Source organism: Periplaneta americana, chromosome 15 (genome assembly GCF_040183065.1).
Source record: "Periplaneta americana isolate PAMFEO1 chromosome 15, P.americana_PAMFEO1_priV1, whole genome shotgun sequence".
In the NCBI taxonomy this organism is placed as follows: Eukaryota; Metazoa; Arthropoda; class Insecta; order Blattodea; family Blattidae; genus Periplaneta; species Periplaneta americana.
Window position 1 is genome coordinate 9,799,401 of NC_091131.1, and position 26,565 is coordinate 9,825,965.

Genomic DNA, 26,565 nt, shown 5'->3' on the forward strand with positions numbered 1-26,565 from the left:
TTTTTTTCATCTAATCCATCATCCATCATCCATCCATCCAATCCTCCATCCATTCAATCTATCCATCCATCCATCCATCCAATCCTCCATCCATTCAATCATCCATCTATCCATCCATCCATCCAATCCTCCATCCATTCAATCTATCCATCCATCCATCCATCCATCCAATCCTCCATCCATTCAATCATCCATCTATCCATCCATCCATTCTTCTAATACATCTATTCATCTAATCTGTTCATCCATCCAATCTATCCAATCCATCCATCCATCCATCCAACCTATCCATTCATTCCATCCATCCATCCATCCATCCATCCATCCACACCTGTGGAGTAACGGTCAGCGCGTCTGGCCGCGAAACCAGGTGGCCCGGGTTCGAATCCCGGTCGGGGCAAGTTACCTGGTTGAGGTTTTTTCCGGGGTTTTCCCTCAACCCAATACTAGCAAATGCTGAGTAACTTTCGGTGCTGGACCCCGGACTCATTTCACCGGCATTATCACCTTCATATCATTCAGACGCTAAATAACCTAGATGTTGATACAGCGTCGTAAAATAACCTACTAAAATAAATAAAAATTAAATCCATCTATCCATTCCATCCATTCATCTATCCCTTTGAAAATTTTGTCAAGCAACTTTCAAATAAATACAATATGTTTTTGGAATGAAAGTTGTTATATTTCGTATGAATATTTTTCTGACGGATTTAGAGAAATTAACATGAACATTATGAATGGAATGGAAGAAACGACTACAAACAAACGGATGAATAGACAGTTGGCGTGCAAGGAAAATGTAAATTTATATATTCACTAGCCGTACCCGTGCGCTCCGCTGCACCCGTTAGAAATAAATATAAAGTAATTACATAATTAAAATAGGACATTTGATCCAGGGGACATTCGTGTTTGATAGAAGGATAAATCGTTTAACATGTTACTTAATTTAAATTGCATCCAAATAATTAAAATGCGATCATTTTGGTCCAGAGACACTCATTTGGTGCAATGACAATTCCTTTAACCTGTTTCTTAATTTTTATTACATGCAACCATAGTTTAATGAAGATTGACATCATTTAGATTTAATGTGTATATTTTATTTTACTTGTTATAGGTTTCCATTGAATTATGGTAATAACTTAATTTTAACCCTTGTTTTCTACGTATTCAGTAAATGGCGCTTGGCCCACTATGGTTCTGAACCCTTCAAATAACTTAAATTATATTATATAATATCTCCATCTAGAGAAACTACACTTTCCAATCGTGAAATAATAATTAATTATACAAATCGGTTGATTTAGCTTCCGATATTACTTCATACAAACACAGAAACATTCTCTGTAGGCTATGTTTCATAGCTTTCGATTGTTGCTGTCCAAGGCCCCTTATAGACGAAGTCATTTGTTTTTTAATTCATTACACAGCCTTAGATGCAGTTATTTTAATTTTAAAACTCATCTATCTCATTAAATATCAGTCCTATCAAAATTTTTCAAGGAATAAAACTTATCGAAAATTATTTTTAAAGAAACTTTTGTTATGTAACATTTTTCACAAAAATAAAAAATAAGCGAGATATTTCGATTTATTTAATTCAGGCCCCCTTATAACCCCCCTTTTAAATAATGTCTTTTGAATGCCATATAGCCTAAAATCTAAGTTACAACGAACTTAATTTATATGCCAATTTTCATCGAAATCCGTTCAGCCATTATCGCGTGAAAAGGTAACAAACATACAGACAGACAGACAGATAGACAGACAGACAGACAGACATACAAACAAAAATTTCAAAAAAGCGATTTTCGGTTTCAGGATGGTTTATTATATATGTTAAGACCAATTATTTTTAGAAAATCGAAAATTACCAGAAAGATTTCGGCTACAGATTTATTATTAGTATACTGTAGATTAAGATTTAGAAATATAATATAATATTTAGAAATATAAATGTAATTTTATAGAATTAGGCCTACAGTTGAAAAGAAGAGTGAAGATCATATTGCGTTCATAAAATTATCATGCCTCTATAAAAATGTCAACACGCGCTCAATGCAGAATTTCCCGTCAATATCACGAGACGGGTAAATTGAGCCTTTCTTGATTTCTTCATACACTTGAGAGCAAAGACAGGATATGATTGATGCTATGACGTTTCCCAGGAAACCAACGAGTTTGATTCGTTCCACACGTAAAGAATTTTTAAAGCGATAGTCTGATTTTTATAAAGCTTCAGGGACATCATGAAGCCATCTTGTACATATTATACTAGTGGCCTGAAGCAACAATAGCTGCCTGTATGTTGGATGACTATTTAAAAAATAAATAAATAGGACAATTAAACTAAAAAAAATAGAGCAATAAGGAACAGCATACCTCTGTACAATGACATTGAAGGCAGCAATTTGATCCAAACATAATTCTTTGTATAAAATGTAACTTTACATACCGTCATTTCCCATAAATATGGTCCTGGAACAAAACCGTTGCTTACGTCTCGTAAGCAACGAACACAACTGTGGTCCACGATACAACTATTCAAAGGACATTATAGAAGTAACATAGGCGGTTCGTAGATAGATGCAGTGACTTGACTTCAAACTACAGTACAGCAAAAATATAGATAAAAGAGGTACTACGTTATGGAGTACAAAACTTGAATGGTTGTATCGTGGACAATAGTTGTGTTCCGGGACCATAGTTATGGGAAATGACGGTACTGTATATACGAATAATTGAGTGAAACACAACGCTAATTGAAAAACTTAACTTGAAACAATTAAAATAATTAGACTCCTATTAGAATAATATTACTTTGTAAACAATGTTTCTTGTATATGTTATATTACCATCTTGGCCTTGTTCACCTTGCATTTCTAATGACAACTTATTATTATTATTATTATTATTATTATTATTATTATTATTATTATTATTATTATTATTATTATTATTATTATTATTATGCTAATTTGCATGGATTGAACTTGGACCCATTTAATGTGTAGTATATCTTTTGAGTTTTTATGTCAGATTTATTAATTCATGCCATTGTCAAGATATGTATTATACTATTCTAGCCAATTCATATCTTTACAATATTACTTATATTATTCCAGTCTTCATTTATTTGATTTCATTAATACATTTGTAATTCACTCTATTCAATTGTCATTATTTTTAATTATCTCACTGAACTAATTTTAATAATTATTATTTGTCCTATTTATTTTGTTGCATTTGGTCAATTGATTAATGTAGACTATTATATTGATTGTATTTCATCTCACTGCCATTTTCTATCATTCATTCTCATCATCATTTGTTGTTTTGTTTGTATCTTGTGCTAAACTGTAATTGGCCTTGTGCTGTTGTTTCGCACATTAATATTATAAATAAATAAAAAAATAAATTATTATTGTTAGTTATCAATATCATCATTGCTATCTCTGTTTTCTTTCTTTTTGTTGTATTAGCTCGATGAGAGCTCTATAATTTACTTTTGACTCTGTTGACCCTCTATAGGGCTTTAACTTAATTTGTATCATTTTCATCAGTGTTTGTATTTCTTTTTTGTATTTATATGTGCTATCTGGTAGGATGGAAGAGAAGGCCTTATGGCCTTAATCCTGTCATTAAATAAATTATTATTATTATTATTATTATTATTATTATTATTATTATTATTATTATTATTATTATTATTATTATTATTATTATTATAATATCTTGTGGATTCTTGACGTAGCTGAATGCAACATACAATTCTCCACGGGTGAACACAGCTTAGAAAGGTAGATGCAAGGCCACTCATTATGAACTACATTATTAATTTGTCAGTAGTTTAAATTGCCTGCTTGACCGTTATATAAATTTGCAGCACGTCTGTTCTCAAAATGTTGTTGGTCTCTCACATTTCGAAATGGATTATGCACTATACTTAAAAAAATGCCGATAAAAACCGATGTGAAACAATCACATTACCTTCTTTATCTCTCTGCTTTATATAAACTTAATTGACATTTGAAAGTACCCTCCGATAAAAAAAAACACTTCAAATAAAAGTTGTAGTTATTTAGATAAAAGTAACAAACTCTTTTCACTTCACATTGTAATCTTGGTTGTGATGAATATCGTGATAAATAGGTGCAAAGGATACTTTCATTATTTGAACCACAGCCTTTTCTATAAGCCTACACAAAACCCCCCATTACTGATACTATTCAGGATCTCTATTCCTCTAATTGATTTATTTATTTTATTGGGTTATTTTACGACACTACATCTAGGTTACCAATCCTCTAATGAAGCCATCTATAACAGCTAACTTGCTATGACTTCAAAAACCTAATATCATTAAACACAGCAGTAATTAATAAATAAAAAATATACTATAAAATTTCTTATTAAATAAGTTTAGATAAAGTAGATTTAACCCCAGTCCTCTGTGTATAAGTCCAGACCACTACGCTACCAAACAACAATGTAATTCAGCCGCAATAACTACGATAATAAAATCCCGCGTCATATAAAATGCCGTTGAACGAACGAAACCAAAGCCTCCTTAAGGTATATGTACACCCACAAAACGCAAAAAAATGATGAAAAATTAGAATTTTCAAAATATAACTATTTTAACATAGAATTTTCTCCTCTTTAATTTGATATAAGAATTTTCGATTTGTCCTTATGGTTTTTCAGATAAGTCCTATTTTCCAAAATGCTGCATCATCAGCCACGGTCACTTACTTTTAGAGTACATTACTTTTGGAATGATCTTCGTAGCAGTCAATCCCCTCGTCCAGCATTGCTTGTAAAATTAACTTCTTTCTAGTCCCGAAATAGATGCATAGATATCAGGGCATGATCATTAGATTGAAAAAACATTTTTACATAATGAAGTAATTTATAATCTTTTCCTGTTAGTCATAAAACTGTAAATTTGTGTGTCATTGATGTTGTACGGCATTTTAATAAGAGTCCAAAAGTAGAAATTACAATGCTGAGGAGGATGGGCATAAACCCTGGGACAAACATAATGGAAATAGGGACAAAAATGCAAAAAAAAAAAAAACATTCAACACCTGAAGTTAGAACAAGGCGGAGAGGCAGAAAGAAGCTGCAACTGGACCGACATGAAGCTGCTTAAGGGGTGACATATGATGATGGAGTCTTCTAGGCTCTGAAAGTTTGTGGCTTATTTCCTGCAAATAGTAATTTTAAAATATTTAATTCTTTCAAACATGGTATCTCAGTCAAATATGGTGATACCAAGAAGATATTGGTGTCATTTTGAAGCTTGAAATGTCCCTCAGTGCCTGACAATGAGTAAGATAATGTTAATATAATTAATAATTATCTATGGATTGTTTACATGATTTATGCAACATAAAACATTATTGTAAGTTACATATATGGTAATATTTAATTAATGTAAATAAAAATAAAAAATAGCTCTATGTCAGGCACTAAAGAATAGTTTTGGCTATAAAACAGTGAAAAAAACTGTGGCTCTATCTTAAAAACTGCATGAGCTATTATGTTTCAAGTTGCATGTCAAAATTATAAACAAAATAATTTTTAAAAACAATTTAGATATAATTTCAAAGGATCTGTTCTCTTCATTCTCTTTCTGGTACCATTCTCAATTGTATAAACATTTTACAGAGCAAAATTATACAAAACAAAATTTTTTGTATGTAAAGGTGTACATATAACTTAATACGCATTCATCATGATTAACGAAGGAAACTGAAGCTCTACAAAGAAAACGTAGCCTTCTTTATATGCATTTCTTATTTATATTTGTTAAATTATAAAATGTATAAACAAATATTTAAAATTTTTAGTATTTTTGCAAATTTCTTGAGTTAATAACGAATCGAATGAGACATTTACCATCGTGATAGGTAGGCCTACTCTAGTTTTCTAAAGATTTTTCGTAAGCAATGAGAAATGAAGTAATACATGAAAGTCTCATTATTTGTGTGTCCTTTTGACTGGTTTCCAGTGATTAGCTATGAAGCATACAAAGTGCAATTCTAATTTATTATCATTAAGAGACCTAAATATTTCATTGTACTTGACATACTAGTAATAATAATATTTACGTATTGATGCGTTGCAATGAACTATGATATGCAAGTGCAAGACATGTAACGTGTATCATATTCGGATAACGTGTTTCAAGAAACTTAGGAGATTTCTTCATATAGCTTGCAGCATCTGTGACATATAGTAACACATTTTCGAATTGCACACATGATGGCCATAGCAACACCATAGCACTATCAAAAAGTTCACATATGGTGGAATAATTAACCCTGTCTAACACTTCACTCATTAAGAGATAGGATCTACAGCAACATTCCGCACTAAGGGCAGCCACAACCACATTTGCAACGTGACGTCCAACGGAGTCCATGCTTTCATCTATAGAAACCCATATCTTCTCATTTTGTAATTTACATTTCACTTCACGCAGACATTTCTCATATGCATGTTGCACATACTTCTTCCGCAGTGTTGCTTCTTCCGGAATTTGTCTTCCAGTGTACTTTTCTGAAAAGCCAAGGAGTTTCGCGTTTTCTAATTTGTTTAACGGAATATTTGAAGCAATAAACGCGTCACACATATCTTCGTAAAATATTCGTTCAAGTAATTGTGAAGGAGATTCCTGCTGTACCTTGCTTAAATTCTGTTGTCTTTTACATGCGCGTTTATGCTTATTGCTATTTATATGCTTCTTAACGTTGCATGCCATGTCGGCTGCCAATTTCACGTGACACAATTCACAAAACAGTTCATTACCGTGGATGGAAAACACATTTTATTGACGAACATATTTCCTTAGTGGTTCTATCTTGCGTACTTTTGGTCTCAGCATTCTGAAGACCCGTGTTCATTTACTTTTGACTGCGTTGTACTAAGCTACGCCGGCACTACTCCTACCTGCACAATGATGCGTGCAAGAGTCCTCGGTTCATAAACATTAGCTATACTCCATCGCGCGTTTCCCTGTAAGCAATACTTTCTCCGGGGTCTGATTATAAGTGAATGAAACCAAAAAAGTTATTTCGAACACTACACAATGTTTGTGTTCGCAAATCTTGAATATCCAGTACTAATTATTTTGAAATTATACGGCATACATCTGTCTCAAGTGGAGAAATTAGTGTCGTGGCAATTTAGATTAGATCATTGGCATAGTCATGAAAGGTCAGAGATTTACCGCTTACTTTTGATAAGCTGGTAACCAGGCTTCGAGACTTTGGACCCGATACAATAAGTTACTGTGCATGCACTATAGCCCTGCAGGTAGATAGAGATGTGTTGAGGTAACAACGTTGCTATTTAGAGTAGAGTACGGTAGTATGGGGAAACACACATATGTACATTCTGAAAGTAAATATACATTACGCAATGATAATGTCAGAAGAATGTGAAAAGCATTTATTCTCCTGTATTTTATAAGCATTTGTGTTTAATTATACACAGTGTAGCAATTTTAATTTTTTCATTTATCCTATTGGTCGTCTTTAGGAAGTGCAGTTACAGTACCGAATTGCAATGTACTACAAGATACATTCTCAGTGTCTCAAACGTAAATCTTTTTCGGTTATCTGCCAAAGTTTGTACTGTGGAAAGCTGCGCTCTACGTCGCATGACGTGATAGGAGCAAAACGAAAAAAACCTAACATCATTGCAGTCTCTAAGAGACAGTCCTTTATTCTCGGGTGACTCTATGTCCACTAATTTGCTGTTTATGTTGCACAATGTTCCATATCCGTTATTTTTACATAAAATTGATTTCCACTTCTGTTTTACACGTTCAGTAACCGGTGTACTTGGTGTCTCATTAATTCTCTGCATCATTTTCTAAATTAATTTGAGGGCTTCCGGCATCTCTTTCCCTGACTTTTCTACTGTGTAATAGTTTCAGACACCGTTTGTATGAAAACCAAATTATTCGTCAGAACCTTCAAATCCAGAGCATTTTCCTTCTCGTATTTGTTGGCATTCATTCTACAGTACCCCCACCCACTATACGCTTTACCACTATACTCAGTACGCCGTTATGCGGATTACCCACTGAACTGCTCTATTGGGTCCGAAGTCTCGAAGCCTGCTCGTAACTAATGAGTAGACTTCGTTGAATTGCCACACGCAGCATGCAATCAGGTTGCCGATGTACGGTAGTATAGAGGAGGTGAGCGACCGCCCGGTCTCGTAGTATAAGCAGTTCATGTTAAGAGTTGTGACCGGTCCAAATAGAGCAGCTACAGCTAATGTATACCTATGTAGGCACTTGTTTTTGCATTACTGTGGTTGGAATAGTCAAAGTTTAACATTTGTTCAGTGCAGACAAGAATTCAATCAAACATACTACAATGAGAGTGTTGCTGTTCCAAACAATTGCCCCTGGAACACCCTTACCCCTGCAGCCAGTCTTGACCCGTTGGAAAACGTCGTTGGATGCTATTAATTATTATGCAGAATATTACGGCAAAATAATGGAGGTAATGGATGCATTGGTTAGCACAGACAGTTCCGCTGTTGCAGCTGTAAAATTATTGCCTTCTGAACAGCTATTGGAAGATATTGTTCATTGATTCTAATTTTAAAATCGTGTCCAAAAGCATCATCGTGTTAGAATCGTCTAAACTACAACTCTCAGAATATATTATTGTATAAAGAATCACAAACCGTTATCCAAAATAACAATTCAGTAATTTCAGAAAAAGTGAAATGTAAGTTGAGAAACATTATTGCTTAAAATTCTGCCTATTCACAACTTCGTATTATAAATGATGTACCATCAGGTCACGACAAGACGTCTGAAATTGGTGTACTAAAAAGTAGTGACTTTCCGTTCTTCAAATATGCACCTATTACATCGTGTGATGTTGAACGTACATTTTCCCAATATAAAAACTGTTTGAGCGACTATCGGGAAAGGTTCACTTTGCAGTCGCTCAAAATGTACGTAACTCTTCACTGCAATGCACATATTCGGAAAATGTAGAGAAAAATTTTCCAATTCAGAAATAAAAAACGTTCCCTTCCAAGTCATTGGGTACAAGTACAGTCAACAACTTACTTGGACACGGCCGTGTGCCAGGCTGCGGTGATCATGGCGTTGATGGCGAAGTCCACTGGAAGCAGGTCCGTCTTCTTGTTACCATCGCCCTTCACGGATCTCAGCATGCCTGCACTGGCCCCCACCAACAGACCCATTGGCCCGTTTCGACTGTCCACCCATCCCGGAACAGGCTCGCTGTACGCCGGGCACACTGAAGTAGCACAGTACAATGCTTATAACTTTCGTCAGGTACGGAGGGGGTAGGTATAATGCGCGTCTGCGCACACGGTCACGATCATCAAGATATCATGAATCTATCACTTCCGTTCTGTGGCTGGACATGGGAGTACCCACATAAATTACTATATTAGGCATAATTTTCGATAATTATTTCAAATGGAATCAACACATTAATTACCTTTGTAATAAATTACGTAAAATAATATATTATTTTGTTTTATTGACGAATTACTTGTCAATAAGTTTATTACGCACAATATATTTAACTTTATTTCAATCGGTAATTATGTATGGAATTACAGGATGGGGTAGCTCATTTAAATCCAATTTTAATCCACTTTATTTATTACAGAAGAAAATAAACCTATTGATTGTTTTTACACTTTAATGTACTTAACATAAGACAAATTTATTATATTGTATTAATAAAATTCATACATAGAAATCGAAATAATTTTTAATTGTATTCTCATAGTTATGAAACAAAAGGTATGAATTCTTTAAGATTGTTTGAACCAAAATGCAACACTGTCACAGTATTTAATCATAGTAGTAATTTAGGCCCAAGAATATATAACAAATTTATATTTAAATATCCTAATCTTGTCAATTTTAATAGTTCTAGTATTAAATTTAAAAAGTTATGTATGGATTTTATAAAAATTGAAAAATTGTAAATTTAAATTTATATATTCTGATTGCATAGTAGACATAAGACAAATTGTATTGTATAATTATTAATTTCAATTCAGGAATCCGCCCCTGAGCACGAGTTCTACTCTTTTAGGGGCGAGCTAAAGTTTTTCTGTATATATTATATTTTATGTTACAATTATTAGCAAAATAAATAAATAAATAAACAAATAAATAAATATTATGCTCGATTACATAATAACTACATACATACATACATACATACATACATACATACATACATACATACATACATACATACATACATACATACATACATACATACATACATACATAAATTAGCATTATTTGTAGCTATCGTAATATAAAATGAAACCATAAGGAATGTAAATAATATAGAAAATAAATTTACTTTCATATTGGCAGTATTTGCGAATAACAATGTGAGTACGTTATATTTTTTTCAGTTTCTATAACATTTCACCCAATTGTTAATAATTATTTCGTAAGGCATACAGTTTTTATTATTTGTTCTAGTACTTAGGCTCAGTGATATATAATTTCTATGTTATACATTTTATTGTTATTTTTTTCCCAAGATCACTAAGAAAGATGAATAATATCATTCATGTTTCTTTTCTGAATTTCTTAAAATAATGTTCATGTATCGAGTCAATTTTAATTTGTCATTATTTACGCGAACAATGATTCACATGGACCACCTCTGTGGTGTAGGGGTCAGCATCCCGGTCGGGTTGAATTTCCTGGTTGAGGTTTTTCAGGGTTTTCCCTCAACCGTAAGGCAAATGTCAGGAAATTCGGGCCACAACATCCCTGAAAATCACCCGCTTCATTCATCACCAAAATCATACTCATAACAAATTAGTAGTATATAAGTATCTACAAACGCCATCTGGTATAGAACCAGTCCCAACAATAGTGCACAGGCCTTCGGATTTCACCCAAAAGATTAACTCGCGATATAATCAGACATGTTAAAGCGAGTATAAATAACATTAAGAACAAAAGACACACGATGAGGCCTATACTAAAAGAAATCTTCATACACAAACCATATTCACATTGCATTCAAGAGTAATTACTTAGTAACATGCGCCACATGTCATACTAAAGATGTTGTATGCCAATTATTATCCTGTGTTCCAATGGTTTGGTGCTGTGATCTTTTACTCTGAAGGAAAAACGAAGTACGGTTTATAAACTCAAGTAAGACCTTTGAAAATACTTAAATGTTTTTTATTATCGTAGCTTATAGCATATTATTGAACTATTTGAATGTCAGGATACTTAGACATCATGAAATAGTCTTAAATACGATATTTGCTCACAATTAAAACACGATTTTATTAAAATGAGTTAGGGCTCTTAACGCCGCTATATTTGTATTCAATTACTTGATTACTATTGCTGTGGCAATGTCTAATAATTCGATGTGTAACAAATCAAAGATATTTAAGCCATCGTTGTGCGAATTGTTACCAGTATCACCAATTCAACGGTTTTCCCGCTAAATCTAGCTTTTTTGGATAACCGTCTCGCGGGTAAAATTATATTATCCCGCTTAGCGGGAATACTAGCGGTTTTTAATCTTTAAAGTTTCTGAAATGAAATTCATATTAGCATTATAAGCGGCTTTCATAATTACAGTGTGTGTTTTGTGAAATAATGCATGTGTTAATGTAGTGATAATTCCATATTATATATATATTACCGTTAAAACCCGAAATCCGTCAAAACCAGTTTCAACTAGTAAATACTAGTTTAAGCAAATAAAGATAAGATATAAATTGAGTTTTCGTATGATCTAGAATCAGTGTCAGGTTAGGTTTGGTTTGTTTAGGTTTTTGTTTGGTAAAAGCCAGAAAAAACCCTAACCAAACCAAACCTGACCTGTCATTGATTCCAGATGTTACGAAAATTCGCTTTTTATCTATCTGTATTTTAAAACTACGTAGTTTTTACTAGTTAAAACTGGTTTTGTCGCATTTTGGATTTTAACGGTAACATATATCGTGCAATAAGAAATTAAATATGTTGTGTCTGTGATAAAAGTATTCAAAATTCCTTTATAGCGCCACAATGGCAATGATAATAGCGTGCAATATTCGTTACATTGGCGGGTGGATGCTCTATCTTGACCGTTATTACTATTATTATTATTATTATTATTATTATTATTATTATTATTATTATTATTATTATTATTGAATAATAAGTATACATTAAAATCTAGAGATATTTGTTAGAAAATCGCGGGTTTTCGAAAGCCATCTAGCGGGATTATACGAACAACTGTTGGCAACACTGATTGTTACGTTTATTTGTGCAATTTACTCCTTAAAATGAAAGCATTTTATGTAAACACACGGCATTCGTTTGGGATTGAAATTGTGTTTTTATTTTTGTACTAAATTTATTTTCGACGGTTTCAGAGATATAAAAAGTCTCAATTAGCCTATATTTAGAGATTTTATACAGATTGCTTACCAATAGAAGGACGGAAAATTGCTGCCGGTAGAACACCTCTTTGCTCGTACACAACATGCTCTGCCAGCGACTTGGAAAACACATACGTGTTGGGGAGATCTCCAAGCAATCTGCAGACATAAGAAAAGAAATGTTAGCTTACTGACCACTTATTCATTCGGTACGTTTGTTATTTTTGTATATGCGCACCATTTACTTAATACAGTGACAGTTTAGAGCAATTGTGAATCAAAGTTATGACAGATCAATATGTAAGAATACTAAAGAAAAATGAAGAAGGTAAACGTGCAATTTCGAAATGAGGCAGCTTCAGATACTTGGGATGTACTATTAGCAGTAACATGAGCTGCTGCTAGGAAGTCAAAAGGAGAATAGCAATGACAAAGGAAGCCTTTACTATAAAAAGGAGCATCTTCTGCGGCCATCTGGAAAAAGAATAAGGAAGAGACTAGTGAAGTGCTTTGTGTGGAGTGGCGGCATTGTATGGGACAGAAACATAGACATTGCGAAGAAGTGAAGAGAAGCGAATAGATGCATTTGAAATGTGATATAGAGAAGAATGGAGCGTGTGAAGTGGATAGACAAAATAGGAAATGAAGCTGTTTTGGAAAGAGTGGATGAAGAAAGAATGATTCTGAAACTGATCAGGAAGAGGAAAGGAATTATCTAGGTCAGTGGGTAAGAAAGAACTGACTACTGAAGGATGCACTGGAAGGAATGGTGAACGGGAGAAAAAGTCCGAGGCAGAAGATAGACAACATTGAGATACATGGAGAGACTAGGAGAAAGGCGAAAAGATGAAACATTGGAGAATGCTGGGTTTGCAATGAAGGACAGAAAACTAGGAATGACTGAATAATATATATATATATTTTTTTTTTTTAATTTCCGAAAACCACTAAAATATAACGCTAATATGATATGTTAATAATCTAGTCGAGTATGAAATCCAGACACACACACACACGCACGTACACATGTAAATCGATTTGTAAACACTTATAAATAAATAAATACTCAAATAAATACATAAATAAATACATAAATAAATAAACAAATAAATAAATAAATAAAAAGATAAATAAATACATAAATACATACATAAATAAATAGATAAATAAATAAATACACAAATAAATAAATAAAAACATAAATAAATAAATACATAAATAAATAGATAAATAAAAACATAAATAAATAAATAAAAACATAAATAAATACATAAATACATACATACATAAATAAATAGATAAATAAATAAATACACAAATAAATAAATGAAAACATAAATAAATAAATACATAAATAAATAGATAAATAAAAACATAAATAAATAAATAAAAACATATATAAATAAATACATAAATAAGTAAATACATAAATAAAGAAATAAATAAATACATAAATAAAGTAATAAATATATAAATAGATAAATACATAAATGAATACATACATAAATAAATAAATACATACATACATATATAAATAGATAAATAAATAAATACACAAATAAATAAATACATAAATAAATAGATAAATAAAAACATAAATAAATAAATAAAAACATATATAAATAAATAAATACATAAATAAATATATATATAAATAAAGAAGTAAATAAGTAAATACATAAATAAGGAAAACATAAATGAATAAATACATAAATAAATAAATACATACATAAATAAATAAATACATACATAAATAAATAAGTACATAAATAAAGAAATAAATAAATAAAAACGTAAATAAATAAATAAATACATAAATAAATAAATAAATACGGTACATAATGAAATTAATTAATTAATAAATACATAAATAAATAAATACAAAAATAAATACATAAATAAATAAATAAATAAAAACATAAATAAATAAATAAATATGACCCTATAGCTGCACCATTATTTTTACATCGCTCTTTTGTATATTCTTTAGGAAATAATGAAAATCTGAGGAAATCAAAATGACACGCATTATAAACAAAAAAGGAATAGAAGCATAACTGTATACAATGACATGTTGGAAGAATGAATTAATACAAATTAGCTGTATAAATTTTGAAACATTATGCCGATCGGAACAATAAGTCTAGGAAGGTCTCTGATAGACGACATTCATTTGTTGGCCGAAACGGGCTAGCTGTCTACAGCATGCTTTCATTTTGGATTATAGTGATGATGACTCTGTTATTTATTTTTCTTCTTCATTAAGAAGCAATGCAAGCTGAAAATCCGCCAACTGAACACTGGATCAAAATGTAAGCACTCAGTTAAAGGTACATTCATTACGTTCTTGTCAGGTGCTGCAGATCGTCTTCGCACGCATTTTCCACGCACTCGATGACGTGTCGGTAGTCTCCGTACGCAGGATACACCTCCTCATCCATCACCGCGCGGTCGGGGTTGCAGTAGGCCGTGGAAACATGCACCAAGACCTAGCAGAGAAATACAAACAGTACTAAGCTTGGAGTGGAATGCAATGGAATTTTCGGGAAAGGGCACTATGACCCAGCACTGCGACCTTTTACGATCTATTGCGCTAACCCTCAAGCTAGGCGCATTCCCAAACCCACACCGGCTGACTACACTAAGGTACGCTGCGTATTCAGGTTTCGAGCAGACAATTCTACTCCTCCCTAGGCCAGCCCCCTCGGAGAATGCTATGGAATGATGACGAAATGGAGAAAATGGTGACGGAATTATGTAGATGTCTAATATTTGACTGTACAGGAAGCCCAGGAAGTGAGCTATCTCCTTCAAATGACGGTATGAATAAGTGAACAACAAACGAATAAATAATGCACAGGATGTTCCAAGAGGAAAGATCAATTTTACGAGAGATCATAAAATTGGTAATTTTTTTAAAGAACGAGTTCATACTAGTGTTGTGGGATTTAATCGATTAATCGATCAACTTCTGTTGTGTAAGATTAATCGATCAAAAATATTTAGTCGAATAATCGAATCGATTAAAAGTAATCGATTGTAATTGTTATTATTATTTTGTTAATACAAACTCATACTAAAAATTCCGACAATATTTCTCTCTCGGAAATTGCTTACTTAAAAGCACAATAGTACTGTTATTTTCTAACTGTAAACCAGGTAGCGTAAGGAAAATCTTTGTACAAACACTTCAGAAAGAGATGGACCTAGTCTACCTCTATTGAAAGTTGAAACACAATGCGAAACCCTTATTAAGTTTTATGGTTTTTAAAGAAAACTTCCACCTTGTCAGCTCATCTTCCTAGCACATGAAATACATAATTTTCTGGGATTCGTCCCCCTCATCCCTTATAAAATAGCCTTGTCTACACTGTGTGCAAGTGAGAGCGTAACTATCTTCTTCTTTTTCTAAAATCTGGTAATTCGGATTACAATAGGGGCCAGTCTTCTGTTTCGACCGCTGTACTTTTGCAATTTCTGTACTGAGTTTGTATGTGAAGGTTGTGTGTTTAGTTTGATAAAGAAAAAAAATCAGTTTTCTGTGATCTGTGAGAAGTGTAAACTCCATTATGTCATATGAGAATTTGAGAGGTAAACTCGGTGAAACGTTTGGATTTAAATTGAACGGTCGTGGAGAAGTGCTTGACAGAAAAACAGTTTTTTCGTGTTTAGTGATGCAGGAAACATTGTTACTAAGCGTAGAGCGGCACTTAATTCGGAACATGTGAATGCACTCACATGTTTAAAATCATGGATGAAGCAGTATTAACTAGGTGAGTCTTCATACTTTTTTTTATTTATGTTTGTCTCAAAAATTCCCGGAGAAATTGACACAATAAATTATAAGCCTCATAATAAATATGTTAGTAATTAATTAAAATAGTTGTTTTGCAATATAACGATACAATATATACAGATATACAACATTTAATACTTATGCTTATCACCTAACACAAGTTAAATTTAACAATAATTGTGTATTACAGTATACTTACTTACTGGCTTTTAAGGAACCCGAAGGTTCATTGCCGCCCTCACATAAGCCCACCATTGATCCCTATCCTGAGCAAGATTAATCCAGTCTCTACCATCATATCCCACCTCCCTCAAATCCATTTTAATATTATCTTCCCATCTACGTCTCGGCCTCCCCAAAGGTCTTTTTCCCGCCGGGCTCCCAACTAACACTCTATATGCATTTCTGGATTCGCCCATACGTGCTACATGCCCTGCCCATCTCAAACCTCTGGATTTTATGTTCCTAATTATGTCAGGTGAAGAATACAATGCGTGCATCTCTGCGTTGCGTAACTTTCTCCATTCTCCTGTAACTTCATCCCTCTTAGCCCCAAATATTTTCCTAAGCACCTTATTCTCAAACACCCTTAACCTATGTTCCTCTCTCAAAGTGAGAGTCCAAGTTTCACAACCATACAGAACAACCGGTAATATAACTGTTTTATAAATTCTAACTTTCAGATTTTTTGACAAGCAGACTGGATGATAAAAGTTTCTCAACCAAATAATAACAGGCATTTCCCATATTTATTCTGTGTTTAATTTCTTCCCGAGTATCATTTATATTTGTTACTGTTACTCCCAGATATTTGAACTTCTCCACCTCTTTAAAAGATAAATTTCCAATTTTTATATTTCCATTTCGCACAATATTCCCGTCACGAGACATAATCATATTTTGTCTTTTCGGGATTTACTTCCAAACCTATCTCTTTACTTGCTTCCAGTAAAATTTCCGTGTTTTCCCTAATCGTTTGTTGATTTTCTCCTAACATATTCACGTCATCCGCATAGACAAGCAGCTGATGTAACCCGTTCAATTCCAAACTCTTTTTGTTATCCTGGACTTCCCTAATGGCATCATCTATAGCAAAAGTAAAAAGTAAAGGTGATAGTGCATCTCCTTGCTTTAGCCCGCAGTGAATTGGAAACGCATCTGACAGAAACTGACCTATACTAACTCTACTGTACGTTTCACTGAGACACATTTTAATTAATCGAACTAGTTTCTTGGGAATACCAAAATCAATAAGAATATCATATAAAACTTCTCTCTTAACCGAGTCATATGCCTTTTTGAAATCTATGAATAACTGATTCACTGTACTCTTATACTCCCATTTTTCCTCCATTATCATATTATAGTATAATAAAACATTTTTTCAAATCGATCAAAACTCGGTTAATCTATCGATTAATCGATTAAATTCAAATAGTTAATCGATTAAATATTTTGTTCGATCAACAGCACTTGTTCGTACCGAATATACGAGTATCAATAGATGGAATATATATATATATATATATATATATATATATATATATATATATATATATATATAAGAAACAGGCTTTAAGCAGACACTAAATGAGTAAATAAACAAATAAATCCATAAACAAGTAAATAGTAAGTTAAAGAAGCAAGTGGGGCTGCATACCTCGAGGGCCCGCATGCTCATGGCCAGCCTGGTGACTTCCCTGGTGCCCCTGGTGTTGAGCAGCACGGCACGACGCAGAGGCTCGTTGAAGCGCACAGAGGCTGCGCAGTGGAACACGACGCTCACGTCACACAGCACGCCAGTGGCATCGTCCAGCCCCAGGCGCTCACAGGTGACGTCGCCCCTCACCGCCACCAGCTTGTCCAGCGCGCTCGCGTCGCCTTCACTCTGCAGGCGCTGGAATATCTGCGATACGAGTCATCTACAGGGTGATTCATGACGAACAGTAAATGTTTTATATATTTTATTGGGTTATTTTATGACGCTGTATCAACATCTAGGTTATTTAGCGTCTGAATGATATGAAGGTGATAATGCCGGTGAAATGAGTCCGGGGTCCAGCATCGAAAGTTACCCAGCATTTGTTCATATTGGGTTGAGGGAAAACCCCGGAAAAAACCTCAACCAGATGTATTAAACATGCTAACTTACATGTAGGCGATTTCGATCCATTCAATGTATAGAAGTATTAGAACATGGCAATGTCTTTGCTAATATTAATTGCATTATCTTTCTACACATTTTGGTAATACTTTTGCATGAATCAACTCTTTTCCTTAAAATATAATAGTATTAATTCTTGTAAACTAATCACTGTAAACTGTAAACTAATCATTGTAAACTATGTTCTTTTTTGTTGTTATCTCTATTATGTAATGTGTAGCATAGTTGTTCATTTTATTGCATTATTTGTATCACTGTGCTGGACTTTTATTGGCCTATGGCTGTTGTCCAGCACATAAATATCAATAAATAAATAAATAAATAAATAAATAAATAAATAAATAAATATTAGTAGTATTATTATTATTGTTATTATTATTAGTATTATTATTATTATTATTATTATTATTATTATTATCATTATTGAGGGACGTTTATTGGGCAATGGCTGTTGTCCAGCATATAAATAAATAAATAAATAAATAAATAAATAAATAAATAAATAAATAAATAAATAAATAAATATTATCATTGTTATTATTAGTAGTATTATTATTATTGCTATTATTATTATTATTATTATTATTATTATTACTCACTGCCATTTTCTGTCATTCATTCTCATAATCATTTGTTCTGTTTTTTTTTGTTTTTTTTTATTTTGTGCTAAACTGTAATTGACTTTGTGCTGCTGTTTTGCACATTAATATTCGAAATAAATAAATAAATAAATAAATAAACAAATAAATAAATATTATTATCATTGTTATTATTATTACTATTATTATTAGTAGTATTATTATTGCTATTATTATTATTATTATTATTATTATTATTATTATTATTATTTCAGTGCATGGCGGTAGGTTCTCTATAATAAATATAAAATTGTCATAATTGGAACGTGCCTCTGCATCAAGCACACGGATTATATTCAAAGGTCGACACTCTAACCATTGAGATAACTTTCATTTGTTCGCTCTAATGGGCCATCTCGTATAACATTCGTGAAGTATTTTAGAAATCACTACGAAATTACAAACATTATAATGTTTTTAAATTGTACCAGGGACCTTTCTGACGTTGTGAACAATGTACACGTATTGCGTTATCTATAGGACACAATTTGAAACAAAACAGAATCAGATTGCTTATAATTATCTTGTAGACAAAAGAAGGCCCACGAAACAAAGCCACGGCGTCCCTCGTGGTCGCCTTTGATGTTTGTGCCTTCTGTGTTGAGTACTCTGTTATCATGCTCCACCATTATTAACCTCTTCCTGCATTCATTGACATATTTTACTAATTAAATTATCCGTGTTTCCAAATATATGCAATTGAAAAACGTGGGAGCTTTAAAATGAGTCAGGGCCTTTGTAAATTTACGCTGGAATTTTCTCTCTTTCCATTTCAGTTAATATCCACGTGTTCTGCGCCCGCTTAGTGCATATCTCTGTCTCTGTCTACGTCCGCTGTTGTTACTTGGAAGTGCAAAGCAATCTGTGAACATGCCAACCTGACAAATGAAAATAAAATTGATCCCGAACGTATAGCTAAATTTTAATCAATCTCTTACGTTAAAAAATACCCACGACTCACTGAAATAATACCACACTTACGTTATTTTACTTTCATATATTTACAATTTTCTTACTGTATCTGTATTAATTTACTTACTTATATGCCAGGTGTGATATTTCTTCATTTTTGCATCGTGTCATAGGGAAGGCAAAAAATTGTGACGCGCTATAATTACGTGATTGTTATTGTGAGCATGGCTGAAATTGTAATAATGTTTGGGATCTGAAACAAGAGTTTGAAATTTCTTTCTATTATGTCTATATAGGCCTACTCCTCGCGTTTAAATTTAACAAGGCACAGCCTTCTTGTTAACTATTTCATAATTGCTTTCTCATTCCATGCGGCCTATTCTCCAGACAACAATACAATAGTTGAAACGATTCACATATCGATATTACGACAATGAGTTGTTTGAAATTGTAATGAATAATAATATGTAATTACAAAGAAATGAATTAATTTGAAATTAATATCACAGTTAAGTAATTGAGAATCGGACTATGTTAAATTAACTATTTCTATCTTTGTACTCTCCGCATTTATTAATCATCCTCATTTATGTAGTACGAATAACAATTTTTTTATTAAATTAAAATTAAGTTTAAATATTTCGTTAAACTTTTACGCGTTAAAAACGTTTCGTGTGAATATTTGATATCTATATGATATAAAAAGGCACAGATCGACAGCAACTGTTTCAACACGGCCCCCAATTATATAAAATAAAGAAGCATCAAAATACGTTATTCATTTATTAATTAATATTCTTATGTAAAGAGACATCCCGAATGGCTGGGTGTTTTAGGAAATTCCACGATGCGCAATACCTCTTAAAATATAAAAATAATTGAGGATAGATTCGCTAACATAATGAAAGAATAGCTTGCCATCCCATTTGATCAATTTGTAGTAAAACATAATCAAGGACGTGAATAAACAAAATAATAAAGTCCTTAACGAATACATTGCGGGCAGCATCGGAGCAACTCATAAGGGGCAATGTTGTAATCTCTATTTTTTTAGTTGGTTATTTAAGGACGCTGTATCAACTACTAGGTTATTTAGCGTCGATGGGATTGGTGATAGCGAGATGGTATTTGGAGAGATGAGGCCGAGGATTCGCCATAGATTATCTGACATCCACCTTATGGTCGGGGAAAACCTGGGAAAAATTTCAACCAAGTAATCAGTCCAAGCGGGAATCGAACCCGCGCCCTAGCGGTACTCCGGATCAGCAGGCAAGCGCCTTAGCCGACTGGGCTACACCGGTGGCTTGTAATCTCTTATCTTTTCGAGTGATAAGCAGGAAAACGTTCTTCGTTAAAGAATTTCATGAAAATCCATGCAGGGGTTAATGAGATATTGTTTACGAGTAAGTAGTCTAGCTGTGGTCTACACTACCCGTCATCTTAAAAATAGTACAATATTTTACTGAAGTTCTAACTCTGAATCATGTCAGTCGGAGTACCTCAAGGTACCGTGCTTGGACCACTGCTTTTCTCCATTTATATTAATGACGTGACTACAAACTTATATTACTGCAAGTATCACATTTACGCAGACGACTTACAACTCTATATGTACTCCCGGCCAGACGAAATTGATGCAACTATTGGCAAACTTAATCATGACTTGAATCAAGTTTCTTCATGGGCGAAAAAGTTCGGACTTCGGTTAAATGCTAGTAAGTGACAAGCTATAATAATTGGACATAAGAGACTACTGAACACAATGAACGACAGACATATCCCAATTATTACAGTAAATAATGCCACTATTCCGTACCATTCTGTCGTCAGAAACCTTGGCGTTTACCTACACGAAAACTTAAATAGGGAATGCCAAATAAAGAAAATGTCCAAGGGAGTACGCAATACCATGCATTCTCTTAACCCGTTCAGAAACTTCCTCCCGCCAGAATTAAAACAGACTTTAGTGCAAACCTTCGTATTTGACTATTGCGAAGTAACACTTACAGACTTGACAACTTAACTTTCGAACAAGCTGCAGCGTGTGCACAATATGAGTGTCAGATTCATCAGCAATGCTCACAAATTTGACCACATTACACCCTCGTTCAAATCTTTATCCTGGCTGCAACTTAGTAACCGTAGATCACTTCATTCGCTGTCTCTTCTGTTTCGAGTTCTCCACACTTCTACTCCAAATTATCTTCGTTCCCGGTTTAACTACTTATCCTGCAATCACAATCTAAACACCAGGTCACAGGAGAGCCAAATCCTAGCAATTCCTGCCCATAGAACATCCCACTATTCATTCTCTTTTACTGCCTCAGTCCCCCGTGAATGGAATTCTCTACCTCAGAAGATTAGGGGCTGTCAGACAATAACCACTTTCAAGAAAAGGCTAAACTATTACTTACGGACGCAGTCAAATTGAAGTTATAATTGTGATCGAGTTTAATAATTTAATTATATTTAGGTATGACTATTATTATTATTATTATTATTATTATTATTATTATTATTATGGTGGCCGGGTAGCTCAGTTGGTAGAGCAGCTGACTACGGACTGAAAGGTCCGGGTTCGATCCCAGGTGGTGACAGGATTTTTTCTCGTTGCCATACTTTCAGAACGGCCCCGAGGTTCACTCAGCCTCCTATAAAATTGAGTACCGGGTCTTTCTCAGGGGTAAAAGGCGGTCAGAGTGTGGTGCCGACCACACCACCTCATTCTAGTGCCGAGGTCATGGAAAGCATGGGGCTCTACCTCCATGCCCGCCAAGTGCCTTCATGGCATGTTACGGGGATACCTTTACCTTTTATTATTATTATTATTATTATTATTATTATTATTATTATTATTATTATTATTATTATCTGTAATTGGCCACTGGCTGTTGTACAGCACATTAAATAAATAAATAAATAAATAAAATAAATTATTATTATTATTATTATTATTATTATTATTATTATTATTATTATTATTATTATTATTATTTCTACATATCTAAAAAAAAAGCAGTAAGATAAACTCGTACTTGTGACACTAGGATTTAGCACAATTTAATTCCGATAGCCGATACATGCTGTACTTACCCGGTTTCGCTTGAATTCCAGAAGTCTTTCTTCCAGATTTGACTGATTATTAGATCTCATGAGGAGATAGATAGTGCTGATGCCGGGACACGAACGCAGTAGTTTCTCCACCAGCACCTTTCCCAGGAAGCCAGTACCTCCCGTTATGAAAACGGATCGGCCTCTGAAGAACTCGGCGATTTTACCCCCGGAATTCACGTTCACACAAGATTCCGGGTCTGAACACACGACCTGATCACTTGAGTCGTCGAGGACTTTCAGAGTCTCTAGTTCCACTCTCATGGCTTTGTGCTTCTCAACTGGCGGGAATTGAAATGAAGAGATGTACACAGAAATTAGTTTTTCACACGGTTAAGTTTTCCTGAAATGCACATACAGTTTTATGAAGTCCAGCATTAAATTACAATTTCTAAAAAATTTGATCGATAAAATAATAAAGCAATATAAAATATTTATTTGTCCGCTGGGTAACGCAATTTTTACTTTCTTCCTATTGCATTAATGAGATAGGGTAAAGGTTGGTAATATTGTGATACTAGTAATATTGTGATAGTTCTTTTTGAGAATTTTTTTACAATTTTACTGAGCGAGAGAAGGATCGGTTTTATGCAGAAACTTGTGCACGAACATTCCCTTAATACGTTGACGCAAAAAAACCGATCTTCTTCTCGATCAATAAAATTGTAATAAATTCCCAAAAAGTACTATCACAATTTTACTCATATTACATTATTACCAACCTTTACCCTAAAAATGCTTCAGTGGACTGAACATTGAAATTATCTAGAGAGAAGCATTATATTTTTGTAATTACGCCCATATTTGTTCAGTTCACGTACAGTTTATATGAATTGTGTGAAAGAGTTAATAAATTTATTAAAGCTGGCACATTTTAACTGAATAATAAAGAAGTTTTAAGTTAACTTCAAAATTAAAAATACATAAAATCCCCCCCCCCCAAATAGTATAATTCAACGTTTAACTTGAAGATGTAAAGATAGTACTAAATTTTCTTCCTCGAAATTCAAAGCTGCCTCTTGACAAAGCTTAACATACAATTTTATTTAGGAAATTGTTAACAAATGAATTGATAGAGATACACCAATAACAAACGTATAACGTTAACGGTGAAGATTGTTGGAATTGGCGAAAATGTTATAGGAAACAAGAAAAAATTTATTTTACAATAAAAAATTTCGAAAGGTATAAAATAATTTTCTAGTTAATGACAGTGTAAATGATTTTGTGCGAGATCGTGCGTATTTGCTTGGTTTCCGCACAAAACCAATCCGCGGAAAGTCGAAAATTCCACATTCAGTATTCCCAACCTATCACACATAACAATTTCCCTCTTCTTACCGCTTAAGTGACATATTGATTTTACTGCTTTAGGCTTTTAACATATTATTTTTAGAGACGTTCAATATAGTAATAATTATAAATTGGAAACTTACCACTGCAATTTCATCCAAATTGCACTGTTAATTATTGTTTTTAAATATTTGTAAAAATTAAGTAAACTCTACAACTCCACTAAAGTTACTGCATTCGTGATGCAAGTAACATTAAGGAAGCCGTGAAAAAATCAACAAGATTCCAGACTCATCATAGACTGGGGGGAGGGAGACAGACGTATATCACGGCCTGCTGGAGTATAGTAAACACAGAAAACATTTTAAAGCAACAATGTTGAAGATAGATATTTTTGATTTTCAAATTTGCCGTCATTGAACAGAAACTAAGATGGAGATTTCATTGCAGCTAATTAGAAATTCCTCTTTCAGGTATGTAATAAACGATCTTCGCACAAAATAATGTACGATACACGAGCGGTATGTTTTCTTTCATTTCTCGGAAATTAAGTTTCGCTTTTTCAAACTTTTCCTCGAACATGAAAACTTCAACATACTGCTCTTATAACGCATATTACTATTTTTAAACATACATGAAGAAATGCAAATAAAGATAATAACAGAAAATGAAATTTTTAAAATATAACAGTAAGGATATGTGTAGACAGTAAATATACTAAATTTTCTGTACAAATAATAGTATATTATGAAACAAGTCTATAATGTTATACTTTATAGCTCGAATCAATGTTTAGGAAACGAGGGAAGAGAGTGTCCTAATTTTGACGAATATAATACCTGTATAACAAACGTGTTTCATATGTTATTTTTGTACCACAGCATTATAAAACAAATTAGTAAAGAAATAACATCAGATTTGTAATGGTGGCTAGTCTGATATCATGGTCTATGAAGAAAGAGGTTGCTATGGCAACAATGATGTATTAAATATTATTGCACGGCAAATCGTTTCATAATGTTAACTTTATGGCACAAGTTATGACGTCATAGTAGAAGTCATGACGTTTTAGTTGTCATGGTAATATTTTACGGCTCTGGTACAATAATGTGGCATATTATGCACGATTTTCACTAACGGTAAATAGTGTTATCTGTAATTTCTTCCACCGTCCTTAGCAACAATGGCTTTATTCACAGCATGATAACCAACACATGAGCAACCATGAAATCTATACATTCATTCTTTTATAGCTTCTTCACAAACGACACATTACAAAGAAAAGCCGTACAATTTAAAATTAAATTTAGATACCAGTAATGAAATTTAGATTCCAGTAATGGATAAAACACATGAGAGCAAACACATTTTATGCACTCGTAGAAATTATCACTCTCGGCTTCACCTCGGGCGCTAAACTGTCCACTCGTACACAAAATGTAATTTTACTCTCTTATGCTATAACATACTACTATAATGCTGGTGTACAAAAAATTTCATTTTATAGTACCTAGGCTCACAGAAAATTATCAATAATTTATTAAATTCAAAATTTAGTATCAAAAATATGTTTTTCTATTTTAGAAATCACTATTGATTAAATATAACACAAATAAAAGTGTTATTAAAACGAAGTTTCGAAAATAAAAGTATTCAGAAAGAAAACTACAAAATAGCAAAGGAACAGGCTACAAGAATTGCTCGCTCATTATATGGCCTAGGAATATCACTGATAGTTTCTTAAACACAATCAATACTACTAACAAGGAAGTCTCTCTTTTTACGTCTAGTAATTCGAGAATTCTGATTAAAATTCTACACTACGCAAAATGCACACAAACTCGGTTTACCCGCTATATCACTGTTAAATCACATCGACGTGAAGCACGCTACTGGTGCTAATCCTCTTAGTATTGTTGACTGCGAGGAAAGTTTGCTGACGGCAGCAGAAGTCCAGTGGCACGGCGAAACCAGATATTATGTGAAGTTGTGGGATTTTTACACGGGAGAAAACATCCGCATCAGTTCAGGTGACTAGAATATCTGGACTTCATGCTGTTGTCATGAATTCATACAGTAGTCATTTTTCCCAGGTTCTGAGTCCTCAAGCAAATAAGCTAATTTTAATGAGATATAGTAAATATGTGAGGGCTGCAATTAATACTTATATTCATCAACTGTGTACTATTGTACTATCATCACAT

General features: G+C 33.2%; 1 protein-coding gene across 2 annotated transcripts in view; it reads right to left on the reverse strand.

Annotated features, from left to right (window-relative positions):
* The window catches only part of LOC138714621 (putative fatty acyl-CoA reductase CG5065), a 57,596-nt gene extending 31,349 nt beyond the window's left edge, over positions 1-26,247 (reverse strand). Inside the window, exons 1-6 of one of the 2 annotated variants that reach the window (XM_069846650.1) lie at positions 26,212-26,247; positions 23,051-23,349; positions 17,904-18,149; positions 14,791-14,936; positions 12,497-12,606; positions 9,113-9,305 (exon numbers count right to left, since the gene is read on the reverse strand). In XM_069846650.1, coding sequence (XP_069702751.1) covers positions 9,113-9,305; positions 12,497-12,606; positions 14,791-14,936; positions 17,904-18,149; positions 23,051-23,332 — 977 coding nt within the window. In that variant the 5' untranslated portion in view covers positions 23,333-23,349; positions 26,212-26,247. Of the gene's footprint in view, positions 1-9,112; positions 9,306-12,496; positions 12,607-14,790; positions 14,937-17,903; positions 18,150-23,050; positions 23,538-26,211 lie in introns of those variants that run through there. The other variant, XM_069846651.1, reaches the window with a different exon arrangement.
* Between the last annotated feature and the right edge of the window lie 318 nt (positions 26,248-26,565).